Consider the following 16,322-nt stretch of genomic DNA (forward strand, 5'->3'; position numbering starts at 1 on the left):
TCATTAAATGGAATGAATTTTATTTCGCCACAGACTGTTGGGAAAATAAGTGAGTTTTCAACCTTTGCCTCGTGGACGCCTTCTCATTCGCGCTGTTGACGCTCTCGGGCTTCCGTAGATATGTCATGAGGAAATGCAAGGCAACACATCGTTAGCGCTGCTTTTCGTGACACCCTTTTATGGTAAGGTGTTTGCTATTTTTAAGTGAGTTAATTGTTACTTCCACTAGTTATAACATACTAAAATACCTAGTAGAAGAAGGTAGACATCGGTTAAATGAAGATAATGGCTACTATTAGTCACTACACGTGTGGTTCAAAGAGCAGATGGTCACAGTTACATCAGCTAAAATAACGTTAGCTTTCAGAATATAAACAAACTGTTAGTACGCCAGATTATTACTGTAATGTTCTCAGAGCTTAGCTCTCAACAACAGGTTAATGAAGTTAATTATTGAGGATAAATCCAAACAAATGTACAATGTTAATCTATTTTTATTGTTGTAACTTTGCAGGTGATGTGATTTTTAAAAACAACAATGACAACGAGTGCCGAGCACCACTCAATCTTTCACCTGAGCCCAGATGATGAGGCTTTCATTGGGCTCAGAGAAGTGAACCCCATCCTGAAACAGGCTGTCAACACTGATCCTGCCCCAGACAGTATGTAGGAACTGTAGCTGTGGTTTCTGTTGTAAAGACAAGTCAAATAAGTTAGTTTTCTGGGTGTTTGAACCCTAACCTGATATTGCTTTCCCTCATAGAGTTGGAAGACAGATCGCCAGAGGATGACAGACAGCGGGAGTCCAGTCTGGTTAGAGAAGTGTCAGACAAGATGGTCTGCTCAGCATGCAAATGCCTTTTTATCAGCCGTGAGGAACAGGTGACCAGACAACTTCAAACTCTTGTCTATTACTTAAAAAATGATCTGTTAATGTACTAAAGACTGTACTTGAGCATGGGTTGTCACTTGAGTAAAACATGTTTTTTTTTTTAAACAGACCGAGCACTACAAGCTTGACTGGCATCGCTTCAACTTGAGACTAAAGATTTCAGGAATGCCGCCTGTAACAGCTGAGGAGTTTGAGAGGAAGACCGGAGCTGGTAAAGAAGCCAAAGTCCGACACCTAATTGCAATCATCTCTTGTATTGTTTGTTACAATTGTTTGATTTTCTGTTTTGGCTTCACAGGAGACATGTCAAGTATCTCAGGCTCAGAGTCCGATTCAGATGACGACGACTCAGATAGTGAGAGTGGGGGAACGAGCAGCAACGTCACTGGCACTGATAATGAGAGCTCAGTTGAAACTAGTTTATTTAATGGCCGGCTCTACAGCAAGGTGTTTTTCCAGAATTCAGCCGGACAATATCTATCAGTGTACCGCTGCATTCTACAGGGAAAGGTGAGCAGCAGGTGCAGTTAGTACAGTGTGGTGTGTGATGTGTATTAAGAGACTTTCTTTTTTATGTGAATTCTTGTTCTGTCATAATATTTCAGTCAAATGATGAGCTAGATGCAGGGATCTTCCTGAAGGCCATAAGTAAGGAGACTGTATGGGTAATTCTCATGACAGGGGGGGGTCACTTTGCTGGTGCAGTGTTCCAAGGGTGAGTGGATGTTTTTGTTTTATTGTTTGCTTTCAGCATCTGAGATTACACACTAGGGTTGGAATTAAAAGGAGATCCAGCTCAGAAATCTAAATGCATTAGCCAAACGTTATGATTTTATTTCACAGAAAAGAAGTCCTTCAGCACAAGACTTTCCACCGATACACGGTGAGAGCGAAGCGAGGCACTGCTCAAGGACTCAGAGACTCTCAGAACCGCAGTCACGCGCCCAAGTCTGCAGGAGCTGCTCTAAGGCGACACAATGAGGCGGCGCTGGTCAAGGCAAGGTTATATTTATAGTTCATCACAATGATCATTATCTATTTTGCAATCCTACAAACAAATTAAGGCTACTCCTAAAGGCTGATGTTACTGTGTCACATGGCTTATAGTGATCATCCATGTATGTCAATTTTAATAAAGAACTAATATACTTTTGTTGAGGGTGGCCATTCTCCTCTTAGAGTGACAATTGTGCTTAACTTTGTGAGCCACATTTATAGAGCCTTGGCACTGCTTATCCCTGAAAAAAGGTTTACTCTTTGTACGAAGTTTGCTTATTCCAAAATGTAAGTTTAAAGTGATCAAATGCTTACTGTAGGACAAATCCAAAAAATGGACTACAACAATTCTGCTGTTACATGATCTGTTCCATTTATTATTGGTCAATGGTTCAATTCAAGTGTATTATAACTTATTAAAATTCTAAAGTTAGAAGGTAAAAGATGTTGGCTTAGTCCATTCTTGAGAGTTTTTCTCTGCACACACAATTAAAATGTGAGGGATCAAGGGTTTTATGTGCACATGCTAACATTTTATATAACCTTTCGCAGGAGATCCAGGATCTTCTGGTCAGTTGGACTGAACACCTAAAGGAAGCTTCTGCCATTTTTGTACGAGCACCCAGCTACAATAAAAGCATATTTTTTGGAGGTCGTGCTGCTCCACTGGACAAAAAAGATCCCAGGATCCACACACTTCCCTTTCCCACACGCAGGTCAACCTTTCGAGAGGCACAAAGGGTACATGATGTGCTTTCTACCGTCCATGTTTATGGTAGGCTGAATTATATCTCTGGAATAATGACATGTTATCTGCTTATTCTCACACAGCCAGGGTATAATCAATACTTTGTGCAAAATATCTTGTTGCAGCAAAAGACACAGACATGACTGCAGTCTTCAGTCCATCTAAGAAGGCCTGGAAGAAATCCATCAAAGCAACAGCACAAATAGATAAAGATCCAGAGAAAGGTAAGAATGTTCAATGTGTGCTTGCACTTTGTTTGACTATTTAAAAAATACCATGGCACAATTAACCCTGCAAGAATTATTTGAGAATTAATTTCAATTGAATTTTATTCTTGGCATTAGCAGAAGAAAAACATGATAGCTCTGAAGAAGAAAGTGGAGAGATCCAGCTGGAGATGGTGGAGCAGACAATAGGAACTCTGGAGCTTAGAGAGTATGAAATCTATCCCTCCAGGCACAGGAGGAGGAGGAGGAGAAAGAAGGAGGAGGAACCCGAACAGCAAATGGAGGGTAGGTCTGCTCCAGTGTAATGTCACATAGATGGATGTAGCTCCTTTAGAAACCTGAGGAATACTTCCCATCACATTCACGTTCTGCAAGGTTTATGAAATTTAAACTCCATGTTTGACAGAATTAAGTAACATAGAGGCAGACAATCCAGACGAGGAAGATCCAGAGGCTACACCAGCCGAAGACACCCCTCAAGAAACGCAATCAAAGAGGAAGAGGAAAGCGAAGAGTAAAAAACCACTTAAAGGTAAATATGTTCTTCTTTGTTACTTTTATTTATCATGTTGCATCTTCGTCTTACAACCTGCCTGCCCTGAAACTCATTATCTAACTCTCTTTTTCTGTAGAAACGGCTGATGATTCTTTGGAGTATGGCCTGAGGGATGAAGTGTTTACAGCCTGTAAGGTTGGGGATGTAGACGCTCTATGTAGACTTCTTCAGCTCCCTGGAGAAACGTTGGAGAGTCCGCAGGAGAACAACCCTTCTGATGTACCAAGTCCTCTAATGCTCCTTAATAAGCCCATTGACTCCTCTGGTTTCACTTTGCTGCATGTTGCCTCAGCAGCTGCACAGAAGGCCGTGGTCAGGCTGCTTCTGGATGCAGGAGCAGACCCAGCATGCAGGTATAATAAAGTGTTATCATTTGCAAAAGTGAATGTTGTGAACTTATTCTCAGACTAAAACATAATTTCTGCAATATTCCTTTACAGAGACAACAAAGGGCAGCCCCCTTATATTGTCGCTCCTGACAAAGACACAAGGAATGTCTTTCGGAAATACATGGGTGAGAATCCTGACAAATATGACTACAGCAAGGCACAGGTAAGAAAGTACCACTAACCTTTATACATGTATGTCATTTAAAACAAAAGAGCACTTATTTTTTCCATTTCCACACCTCAAGGTCCCTGGGCCACTAACGGCAGAGATTGAATCCAAAAAGGTAGAAAAGAAAAAGGCACAAAAGGCGATGAAAAAACAGCGAGAGAAAGGGCAGAAGGAAGAGAAGAGGAAACAGGAGTTGGAGGCGGAGGAAAAAAAGAGGTTTGCCTCTTTGACTGATCGAGAAAAGGTGAGTTATTGTCTTATTTAGCACCTGATGTTCATGGTATTATAATGTTTTTGTTAACTGTTCTTCTTGGTTATAGAGGGCTCTGGCAGCTGAGAAGAGGTTAGCAGAGCAAGTAGCAGCAACAGGAGTCAGCCTCTCCAATGTCAAGTAAGTCCGCCAGAGCCATCCTCTAATTGAGTTATGAGGGGCTTGTACATTTACAGTGGGGCAAAAAAGTATTTAGTCAGCCACCAATTGTGCAAATTCTCCCATTTAAAAAGATGAGAGAGGCCTGTAATTTTTATCATAGGTATACCTCAACAATGAGAGACGAAATGAGAAAAAAAATCCAGGAAATCACATTGTAGGATTTTTAATGAATTAATTGGTAAACTCCTCGGTAAAATAAGTATTTGGTCACCTACAAACAAGCAAGATTTCTGGCTCTCACAGACCTGTAACTTCTTCTTTAAGAGGCTCCTCTGTCCTCCACTCGTTACCTGTATTAATGGCACCTTTTTGAACTCGTTATCAGTATAAAAGACACCTGTCCACAACCTCAAACAGTCATACTCCAAACTCCACTATGGCCAAGACCAAAGAGCTGTCAAAGGAGACCAGAGACAAAATTGTAGACCTGCACCAGGCTGGGAAAACTGAATCTGCAATAGGTAAGCAGCTTGGTGTGAAGAAATCAACTGTGGGAGCAATTATTAGAAAATGGAAGACATACAAGACCACTGCTAATCTCCCTCGATCTGGGGCTCCACGCAAGATCTCACCCCGTGGGGTCAAAATGATCACAAGAACGGTGAGCAAAAATCCCAGAACCACATGGGGGGACCTAGTGAATGACCTGCAGAGAGCTGGGACCAAAGTAACAGAGGCTACCATCAGTAACACACTACGCCGCCAGGGACTTAAATCCTGCAGTTCCAGACGTGTCCCCCTGCTTAAGCCAGTACATGTCCAGGCCCGTCTGAAGTTTGCTAGAGGGCATTTGGATGATCCAGAAGAGGATTGGGAGAATGTCATATGGTCAGATGAAACCAAAATAGAACTTTTTGGTAAAAACTCAACTCGTCGTGTTTGGAGGAGAAAGAATGCAGAGTTGCATCCAAAGAACACCATACCTACTGTGAAGCATGGGGGTGGAAACATCATGCTTTGGGGCTGTTTTTCTGCAAAGGGACCAGGACGACTGATCCGTGTAAAGGAAAGAATGAATGGGGCCATGTATCGTGAGATTTTGAGTGAAAACCTCCTTCCATCAGCAAGGGCACTGAAGATGAAGCGTGGCTGGGTCTTTCAGCATGACAATGATCCCAAACACACCGCCAGGGCAACGAAGGAGTGGCTTCGTAAGAAGCATTTCAAGGTCCTGGAGTGGCCTAGCCAGTCTCCAGATCTCAACCCCATAGAAAATCTTTGGAGGGAGTTGAAAGTCCGTGTTGCCCAGCGACAGCCCCAAAACATCACTGCTTTAGAGGAGATCTGCATGGAGGAATGGGCCAAAATACCAGCAACAGTGTGTGAAAACCTTGTGAAGACTTACAGAAAACGTTTGACCTCTGTCATTGCCAACAAAGGGTATATAACAAAGTATTGAGATGAACTTTTGTTATTGACCAAATACTTATTTTCCACAATCATTTGAAAATAAATTCTTTAAAAATCAGACAATGTGATTTCCTGGATTTTTTTTTCTCATTTTGTCTCTCATAGTTGAGGTATACCTATGATAAAAATTACAGGCCTCTCTCATCTTTGTAAATGGGAGAACTTGCACAATTGGTGGCTGACTAAATACTTTTTTGCCCCACTGTACATTACCAACAATACTGTAAATAACAGAGCGCTGCATGGCTCTCATGGCTGATCGAAGTGGTCCTGTTTGGTTTGTTATTATACCTTATTGTTATTTCACATTTCTTTACTATATGTATGGTTCCCATGCTATTGTAGAGCGTCCTCATTGGGTTAAGGCTGGCATATCAGACCCTGATGAAAACCTAGAATGCGTGTGAGCTCTCTAAAATGTCCCCTAAATTTAATGTGCTTTTTTGTTTGTCTTTGTACCCAGGAGGTGCTGGTCCTGTGGAGAGTCGCTGCTTGGGAAGGTCCCGTTTCAGTACCTGGAGTACTCATTCTGCACCCCTCGCTGTGTCCAGGAACATCGAAAAGCCAACACAGTTCAAGGCAAGACCTAACGACTCTAAATAATAACACCAAAGGACACCACGGAAAATCTTAAATGTTAGAAAGCTACCTCATCAAGACCAGACTTGGATTTGTGCAGAATCGATGATGCTTGTTTTATTTTCAACAACCAATCATACATTTGAAATACTTTCCTTTTTTTTGGCAATGATCTCAGACAACTGGATACTGTATTAAAACATGTAATCAATGCACTTTGTTCACAGTATCTGCACCTATGGAGAAGGTTTAAAAGCAAATACAATAAAAAAATATAGAATACTGATTGTATATCACAGTCATTCTTCCAAAGGCAATAGTGGCAAACATCCTTGCTGTCTTGAAGCAGTGGGCATTGGATTGAGATGAAATCATATTATCTACAAATGACATACTGTTATCTGAAGTGATTGGGAATAATGATTCCTGAGAAATATTGCGTAAAACAGCAGTCAGTAAATTTCTCATCAGATGAACTGTTCAGAGACCTTTGTCACATTTGCTTTATACAGATATTTGAATGTTGTGTTCCTACAGCAAAATGTTGTTATACAAAACACGGAGCGGGTTGCAATGTTTTTGCAGCAACTAAACATGTGCAAATAAGACAAAAATAAACGGCATAATTCTCTAAGCACCCTCAAAGGGTAATAAAAGAATATAAGGTCTCTCATACAAACAGATTATTATTTCCATCTCCCTCTGCAGCTAAAGGCACTCGGCCGCAAATATGCATGGCTGTATTTGCGCAGTAAGATCCTTCGTTAACGCAATATCTTTTGTGAACCTTGAAACAGGACAGATGGCGGGTCTAAAAGATGAGCAATTCATGAGCCTTCAGCGGCATTCACAAAGGAATTGTTTGTGAATTTCCCCCTCACTGTTAAGGCTTTTCAGCAATGACATTGAGCTGAGGCCGGTCCATGAAGAGAACCCGTAAGTGTGCTGGGGCCCGCTCCAGTTCCAGCACTGTGATGTTGTTGGGCTGGGTGGTGCTGAGCAGGGGTCCAGGCACATAAAGAGTCTGTTGGGGGCCCCTTGCTGGCCAGTATCGTCCCAGATTCATACCATTAATCCAAACCTGACCCTGATTTTATAAAAAGATAAAATGAGAGGAATATAATGATTTTATCACTGGAATCATTACGTAAACCAACATAGGAAGTAAAACCCGCCCTATAGAAAAATCACTGTTACCTTTGTCCATTCATTGAGCTTGAGAAAGGTGTCCCAGGAAAGGCCGTTGGGCTGCAGAGTCCCCATGTAGATAACTGGTCCAACTGAAGGGTCTTTCTGAGGGGCAGGGAGGGACTTTTCACTGTCTGAATGAGGCCATCCACCCGCAATGGCTCCATCAATGTCCAAAGGGTAGATCTGCCAGTCAGTCAGCATATCTTTCCCCAGGAACAGGTTGCTCACTAGGCCCTGCAATACACACAATGTTTACCATCCAACACTTGTACTTTGTGTAAGTACATTTTGATGACTAACTACAGGTATGTTTTCATAAAGTATTGTGGTTGGTGACCAACTCTAATAGGGACTGTCCCTGGTTTTATGGCTATTACTATCCTTATGTTCATATTTCGTTTATGTAAATAGCAAGAGATTACATTTTCTTCTTTTAATTGGAGAAATACTTGTACAGAGAATTGTTTGAATTCCTTTCACTGCACTTGAGGACACTTTATTCATGTTTTCCCTGAGAGTTTGATCCCTCTCAGGGAAAACATACAACTTTATAATGTTATTTTTTAATTTAACAACGATGTTAAGGTACATTTATATATTTTGTGACTTTTTTCAAGTATGCAGGCTTAGTTTGAGGCTAAGAGGTGATTATTTACAGTAATTATTTTTCTATTTCCTGGCCTTTATTGAGGTCAAAACAACAATATCCAAAATATTGATTTCGTAGTTATTATGAGATTTACCCATACAGTATTGAGAACATGAAGTAATTGTGGGAAGCAGAACACATATATGGGATTAGACAATGTTTTCTTGCCTTGTAGTCATTGATCTTGCTACCAAAGTTCACCCTTCCCATGTTCTCTATGAGGATGTCCAAAGTGTCCCCCTGCTGTCCGGTGATGTTCATCACCAACACAGTGTCTCTTTCCAACAGACCCTGGAAAACCTTTTCAAAGAAACATGTACATACACACAGGATCATGAGTAAGAATCAGAATTTCCACAAGATTTTTAAACAATCACTTGTGTTTTCCCTATACCTGAACAGAAAAACCTGTTTGCCCAACCAACAAAAGATCATTGTAAAGGCTTACCCCATTGACAGACACATATGCACGGTCATGAACCCCATTCAGTGGAGAGATAAGTGGCGTGGGCTCGGAGAGGTCCCGGGGGAGCGTGGTCCGATAGAGCATATATCCATAGTACTGCACACAATAGACATGCCAGGTTACAGACACAAACAGTCCAGAAGTTCTCCATGTTTCAAGAGGTTTACTGCATTAGTCCCCCCTCCTCTATGTGGCCTTCAGACTGACAACGTACCTGCTTCATCTCTTCAAACGTCAGAGGATGCTGCGATTTCACCGGTCCGGGAGGTGAGAGGGTGTTCAACAGATCGCTAATGTTGCTAACCTGGAAAAGAGTCAATTATTGAGATTAATTAAGGCAACCTTTTCCTTTTCTTTAAGTGTGGGTATTGGTAAAAAAAAGAAGTAAATAACTGACAGTATTAAAAAAAACTAACGAAACACATAAAAGGGGAGTGGTTCAAGTTGTTGATCTTTAGGACGGCAGGTAATACAATTTGCGGAGTATGAAAGCTCACATTCAGCTTAGTCCAGAAATTCACCATATCCAATTATAAACCAGAGTTAATTAAGTTTTAAGGGCTGTATCACATCTCTTGTAATGGGAGGTTTTTACAGTTTATGAGATGTAGCCTTCATGCTCACAACATTATAAAAGTTTTAAAGATATAGTTAAATATGCCATGTTTCTTCCTGGGAAGCAATATGGCATTATCACCTGCCACAAAACATCTGATAGAGCTAGATAATCTTTACAGTCACAACCCGTGTGACTTTACACGCTTATTACACTTTAAGAGCTGAAATTATCTTACCTTTTTCAGGGTCACAAAGCCATAGGCAAACTTGGGAGTTGCTGGTGGCATGGGGCCAGAGGGGATATCTCGAAACTGTGAAGAAACAGTGATGCATTCGTCATATGCTAGACATATGAACCAATGTTATCAACATCAGTGGTTGGCGGTTTAATCAGTGGTACCTGTTTAATGACGTCTCGGATGGCCAACAGCTTCTCTGTGGGGTCTCCTGCCTCCGACAGTGGGGCGTCGTAATCATAACTAGTCACTACTGAGCGGAACCTCGTGTCATGATCGGCACCTTCAGGGAGTTAAAAAAGAAGAATGCACCTCAAGCTGAGCTTTTATCTCCATCAAAGGCATGTGTAAAACTGAGATTATCCAATGCTGGGATATTTATTGTGAAAAACCAAAATATGTACCATTCCAGTAGCCAAAGTTACTGCCTCCTTCAAACATGTACCTGAGAGGAGAAAGAGGTAGACTGAGTTACGTAGCAAGGGGAAACCTGAGCTCATTACATAGACAGGAACTTTTGACCTAATGTGAGCAGTTCTATTTTTATCGTGTGATGGATTAAATCTAGGGAAAATATGATATCTTCATATGATGACAATAACAAAATACAGAACAATGTCAGGAAAATATGTGCAGAGAAGAGGACACATACATGTTGACGTTGGCCCCTATGGTTAGCATTTCTGCTAGCATTCTGCTGACCTTCTGAGCATCAACCACAACATGCTTATCTCCCCAGTGGTCCAACCAGCCAGTGTAGAACTCTGAGTTCACCTGTAGCATAAATAGAAATATTTGTACATCATATGCTCAGATTGATGAGTTGTTGCTGCATGATAGGATTCGTGAATCAACATGTAACTAACCAGGGGTCCTTGAGGTTCAAACCTCCTTTGCCTGTTAAAGGCTTTGGTTATGTCGGTGTCTGTATGAGGGGGAGAATTGTACAAATAACATCTTTGTGTATCACTTTCGAAAGTAGAAAATGTTACTATGGTTGATGATTTTTACACAGTACCGACCTGTTCCAAAGTCCACTGTGGCATATAATCCCTCCAGAGTCCCGCATTGCATTTCCTTATCCGTGTTTCCATCAGTGGTGAACAAGACTGTGTCTTCACCCAGGAAGAAGCGAAACAGAGCCCGCAGGTGGCGCATGTAGTTGTAGTCACAAGCAAAGTAACTCCCGTATTCATTCTCCACCTGAAGTCAAAAAATTTGATCAATATCCAAATACTAAATTACAAATTTTGGAATTTAATGCTGTACCTGGACAGTGATGATGTTTCCCCCATTGATATACAGCCAAGGCCTCATTTTGGGCAGAAGAACAGAAAGCCAGTTGCTGACTGCCTGGACATAATCTGTATTACAAGAAAAAGCAAATGAATGGAATATTACTTTCTATTGCTTTTATAAAGACAAAAGGAAACAAACAGTAGGTGCATGTTATACCTGCGTCAGCTGTGCGGAGCATGATGTTGGGTTTCTGAAGTAACCACGCTGGCAATCCACCCTAATAATAATAAGACAACATTTTTGTTTTCATTTATTCTTTAAAAATCAACAAGAAAAAGATACATTGGAAGTGGCACACAAATGCGCACCATTACTGACAATAGGCAGGAGGAAGAGGAAGCAGTTAGAGATCATGTTTCTAGTTTCGCATAACAACCTATCCAGGTGTCCGGGATGCTTTCATGATAAGCTGGAACATGTTGAATACAAATTCAGCCATCATAAGATATAAGCGAAGCGTAGACTATTTAAATAAAGACTATAACTGTTACCATGAATGTTTGGGTAATACAATGTTTAGAGCATAATAACATTACTTTTCTTTCTTTAGGCTAATTTTGTGAACTACCTTTGTTTCTACATCTGTTCAAAAGTTCGATTTCTCACCATTTCCCACTCTGCACAGATGTACGGTCCTGGACGCAGGATGACCAAAAGACCTGTCTGATTAGCCAGATCCAAAAAATGCTCCAGATCTCGGTCCCCTGTGAAGTTCTGGGCCCCCTGCACCACTTCATGGAAGTTCCAGGGTACGTATCTGTGTGGAGGCAGAGTAACTTTACAGAATAGAAGGGGCATACCAAATAATACAGTATTTAATTACAAATATGATGTGTTGAACTTACACTTGGATAGCATTGAGTCCAGTCATGTACATCTTTAGGAGTCGGTCCTTCCAGTAGTACCTTGGGATCCTGGAGTAGTGAATACTGCCTGAGATGTACTGAAAAGGCTTTCCATCTTTCAGGAAACAGTTGTTCTTGTAGTCTATGGAGAATGAGTTGTCTCCAGACACCTGAAAGAGGTGGTATGGTTTATTTTAAGGTGTATATTAAAACGGGTGGAAGTCTGCATTCACTCTTTCATCTCCATCACATACAATCAGTGGTGGAAGAAACTAGAATTTTCTCAAGTACTGTAGCCTTCTTAAGTAAAATGTGTAGGAAGACCTACTTGTACTTTTATTTACTGTTGTCCTTTCACTAGAAAACATTTTGAAGTCATAAATATATATTCTTATTTTTTAAAACTTTTTATTTATTTTTAAGGCTTTCATCCCTTGGTCCCTCTTAAATTAAATTATTATTATTATAGAATATAAAAACAATTGATCCATCGCAATAACATTGTTAAAGGTCAAGCTACCCAGCAGTTTATAAAGTAATACAAAGTAACTCCTTACATTTACCACCCCTTATACTGCATGTACATGTGTAATCCAGTAATATACTATAGTATTCTGAAATAAGTAATTGTATATTTAAATATATTTATATTTCATTGATAATACCTGTGTACTTAACCTTGTGTAAAAAATGGTGAATTCAGGACTTTAAGTTGCACTTTTGTATCGATAATTTCCCTTAAGTTAAGATGTAAGAAAAATCTGTTGTCTGAATTATCATCTTTGTATTGAAAGAGTTTTCCAATTATTAAACCAAGACAAAACGGAGAACTTTTTCTACTTTAAGTGGTTAAATTAAAACATTGCAGGAACTACAGACATGTGAGTTATCAGGTGACATGTTCTATTATTAATTCAAGAAGTCAACTTCCAGTTTATTTCTTACCAAGTTTCCATTGACAGATAAACAGGCCAGGTTTACTGCAACGAAGAGTAGCACACCAGCGGCCATGTCCGCTGCCTTCCTGCGAAAATGAGGCTGAATCTAAGTCATCACTAATAGAAAGTATTACTTCTACTTCTTGTTTGTTATTAGGCCTACAGGTATGCTGCATACAACGCGTTAACGGGGGGAAGCAACAGGGTACTGCCCGCTAAAGCACTATCACGTGATTCTCGTTGGGTATCTCCAGGGTCCTAAAGTCCGCCCCGTTACCCTCAGTCTCGTCCCGGCTGTATGGGTTACCCGGAAAAACACACTTCATTAACAGACATGTATTTGTTCTTCTGTGGATACCAAATTGTAGAAATAAATAATGGATCGTGTTTTGTCTAATTTATAGTAAAAGTGAAAATAATTATATCCAAACTTAAATAACGATTTTACACTTTGAGCACCAGATGTCATTGTTTACGCAGAAATTGTTCAGCTGTTTGAGAGAAAATTAGATTGAAATGCATATGTATATGTTCATCAAGTTATAATACTACTTGAGGCTAGAGTGTCATACATGTCAACAGTCGTAAATAAATCATGATACAATGTAATCAAGTGTAATGAAAAATGTCCTACATAACTGTGCAGGCTAAGAAAAACACTGACAGCCACCATGTGATATATACTGCTGTCACTATGTGCTGTCATACTATGCATTATGTAGGTAGAGAACATTCCATTGTGTTTGTCATGGCAAGGTAACAAAGCAGCCAGTTCAGGAAAGATTTGCTTTATTATAGCAACAGGACAGTGCCCTTCCTCTGTACATGTTATATATTGTTTGAATGATGGTTAAATATAAACATATCATCACAGACGGACACTTTCATTTTGTGATGCAAAAGTATATTTAAAAAGGATAACATCAAGTACATTTGCAGTTAATCTTCCGACCAAATGAATGTGTGCTAATGTCTCATTTCATTGAAGAGCACTAGATGGCGCTTCAATGCCTTAATGAGGACCAAAGTAAGCTGTGATCCTGCCAGAGATGAGACCATTTCATAGTTTTAGAGTAGATAAACATAGCTTTATTGGCCTACTAAGATTCATTAAGTTATTTCCAGTAGACAGTAATGCTGGCGTGCACATCATTATGGGTCAATAAAGGCGGGGTTTAGTTAAATTGTATTGGAGTAGCTGTTGTGTGTAACAGGAACACCATGTATCTCTATGTTGTAAACACAAAGCAGTAAACCTTACTTATTTTGGATAACAAGGCCTTCATCTGCTTGCTTGCTTGCCTGTCATTGTGATCATATCTAAACACACACACGCTTTTCCAGATGTTTCTCCCCTTTTTCCAGTCCCACCCCCTCAACAGTGATGAGTGTCCATACAATAATCTCATTTCCTGCACTGCCTCTTTATCCATCAGTCTGCATTTTAAGAAGATTGAAAGGGTGGATGCGCACAACTGCTAATGGCAACAGATCTAAACTGCAGATAGGAGAAATACTATGGCTCTGTGGCTCATTAGCCCACTGTCAGACACAGTTAATTGTCCTGGGAATGAGAGGAGGAACGACATACATGGGCCTGTAATTTAGTTATGAGTGCGATAGTGCCTGAGGAGAGCTTGTGAGTATCCCATCTTTGAAGGCCCTGAGCTTGTCGAAAATGGATGTTTAAACTGCAAAAAAATTCGAGTGACTAATGCACTGAGAAGAAAACCACTTACTTTGATACTTTAGCAATAGTGGAAGTCTAAAGGAAGTGACTGAGACTAATATAAACCCCAAGGAGACTCTCATTACTGCAGTTGCAGACATTAGCAAAGGAGATCAGGTTGCATTCACTACATTGTATGTTCTTCTTTATACCCCTTATTTGACTTGCAAAACACAGTTGTCAGCTGTTTAATTACTGCATAAAGGTACAGACCAGACCTGCCTACAGTAATTGGAGAGGGCTGTCCCTAATGTGATGGAGACACAGAGAAACACTCACCCAAGGGTCGGGCGTCACCTCAATGAAGTCATCTCCCTTGAGTCTGTAATTAGATTGAAGCATCCCCTCTGCCCCACCAGCCCCCTAAATAAGCCCTCTTTGTTGTTTCTGGTGGTGGCAGGTGTATACACCCACCCCCACCTCTACATACTTTCCACCTCCCGGAAATACAGTTCAGTTCATTTAGAACAGCTGATGTTAAAGGGACAAATCTATTTACACTTTATATGGAATATTAAGCTACAGTTGTCTTCCTCAACACTTTGACATCGGACAAGCGGTGTAAATCCAACGTTCAACATGCTGGTTAATGGACAACCTGCTCTACATCCTGAGTGTAGCTCTGTCAATTCTGAAATTTTAGACCTAACAAAAAAAAACATACCACCTTTTTATCAGATAATAAGAATGTGAAAAAAAATTTGTGTGTTTTTAACTGTGACGTTTTTCAGGGAGTGAGAAATGAAAGACTCCTCAAAGTAGCATTATGAGAATAAGTCGCGGTTTTGTCAGCATTCAAGATTAGATGTATTTGCCCCAAAAGCGTGTTTTAAGCTCAAGGTTGACTAAATTAGAATACTGCTTACACAATAATAATGAAATCCTTTAATACCAGGAGCTATTTTGCAACTTTTCCACTTGAAATTATGAATTTGCACTTTTACTTGGGAAGTAGTATCAGTACTTTGTAGTGAAAGAGCAATACTTCGTCACTTAGCCTGTAGAGATAGGCATCCTGATAAATTAATGTTTGTTTTTTTCATATTTGCTTCCAAAATGCGTACACCAGAAGCCGGTTCCTTCCTTATTGCATTGATTTTATTAATGCAGTATTTTCAATCTAGTCTCCCCCTTACACATTTTTCTTGTGTTCCACTATTACCTCTCCCAAGGAGAAAATAAAACTGCTCTTGTCCTGATGTATGTTTTGTAATAAACTCTCTTCCCATAATAAGGACCACCACCACCGTCTGTCTTTGCAAATTCTGAACATATACGGTAAAGCTCATTGATTAGTGATTCAGGGGAAATCTAAATGCTGAGCTGTCTGTGATTCACACTGTTGAATCATATGATATGAGGCGGTGCTGCAGAATTCCCCGCAGGACTCCATATCAGTCCAGAGCTCAGGATACAATGAGGAATGTACCCTCTCTTTTTTTCTCAGGCTCTGAATGACCAGTGAGCCAGTGCTGGGCTCACTGATGCTGACACTCTGGACTCTGAGAGAAAACTGTGCGAAGAAACTAAACAATAAACAATAACATCCCAGTTATATGACAAAGGTTCAGTGGCATGTTATAACTGAGTTCACTCAGCAGTGGTTTGCATCCTTGGCATGTGTTTCCAGTTCTCTTAAAGTAAAAATCCACAGATAGGTACAGATATAGGAAATAAAATACAATCTTACTGTGGGAGCATTGTAATATGAAGCTCTATAAACAAACAGGAAGTTGACTGTGCGGGGGAGCATGGGAAGTGTGTGAGCTGGGTCTCATTCCTCAGCCTCCAGGAAGGTATGGTATGTGTTTGGGGTGCAGGCATCTCTGAGGGAGGAATTTTTGTGGTCAGAAATGTTGAAATCCATCTGCTTGAACCCAGATGACCATTTGGAGAGGCTCATTAGGCAAATTAATCACAATGATGAGAATCTTTCTTCCGCTCTTCCCACCTCCTTTTCTAGTTATATGTTGACTGTCAATCCATAAGCTTTCTCATCTTTGTTGTAGCTT

At 40.3% G+C, this 16,322-nt stretch overlaps 2 protein-coding genes across 3 annotated transcripts; one reads left to right on the top strand and one right to left on the bottom strand.

Annotated features, from left to right (window-relative positions):
- The first annotated feature begins 70 nt into the window (after window positions 1-70).
- Window positions 71-6,685, top strand: ankzf1 (ankyrin repeat and zinc finger peptidyl tRNA hydrolase 1). 2 transcript variants are annotated; one of them, XM_063887293.1, is made up of 16 exons: window positions 71-182; window positions 515-662; window positions 764-882; window positions 1,001-1,103; window positions 1,191-1,402; window positions 1,498-1,607; window positions 1,736-1,889; window positions 2,441-2,663; window positions 2,762-2,860; window positions 2,981-3,148; window positions 3,270-3,395; window positions 3,496-3,772; window positions 3,860-3,971; window positions 4,054-4,221; window positions 4,298-4,368; window positions 6,284-6,685. In XM_063887293.1, the coding sequence occupies exons 2-16, from the start codon at window positions 539-541 to the stop codon at window positions 6,408-6,410; spliced, it is 2,193 nt and encodes a 730-aa protein (XP_063743363.1). In that variant the 5' UTR covers window positions 71-182; window positions 515-538; the 3' UTR covers window positions 6,411-6,685. The 2 variants fall into 2 exon arrangements, with proteins under 2 accessions (XP_063743363.1, XP_063743364.1); XM_063887294.1 differs by having other exon boundaries at window positions 2,984-3,148.
- On the bottom strand, window positions 6,486-12,817 carry glb1l (galactosidase, beta 1-like). Its single transcript, XM_063887295.1, has 16 exons — window positions 12,589-12,817; window positions 11,644-11,813; window positions 11,405-11,555; window positions 10,955-11,015; window positions 10,769-10,863; window positions 10,522-10,702; window positions 10,366-10,424; window positions 10,152-10,273; window positions 9,904-9,944; window positions 9,664-9,782; window positions 9,500-9,574; window positions 8,920-9,009; window positions 8,688-8,801; window positions 8,408-8,539; window positions 7,597-7,824; window positions 6,486-7,486 (listed from the first exon to the last, which is right to left on the bottom strand). Exons 1-16 carry the CDS (start codon window positions 12,652-12,654, stop codon window positions 7,283-7,285), a joined length of 1,908 nt encoding a protein of 635 aa, XP_063743365.1. The 5' UTR covers window positions 12,655-12,817; the 3' UTR covers window positions 6,486-7,282.
- Window positions 12,818-16,322: the final 3,505 nt, after the last annotated feature.

Source organism: Eleginops maclovinus, chromosome 7 (genome assembly GCF_036324505.1).
Source record: "Eleginops maclovinus isolate JMC-PN-2008 ecotype Puerto Natales chromosome 7, JC_Emac_rtc_rv5, whole genome shotgun sequence".
In the NCBI taxonomy this organism is placed as follows: domain Eukaryota; kingdom Metazoa; phylum Chordata; class Actinopteri; order Perciformes; family Eleginopidae; genus Eleginops; species Eleginops maclovinus.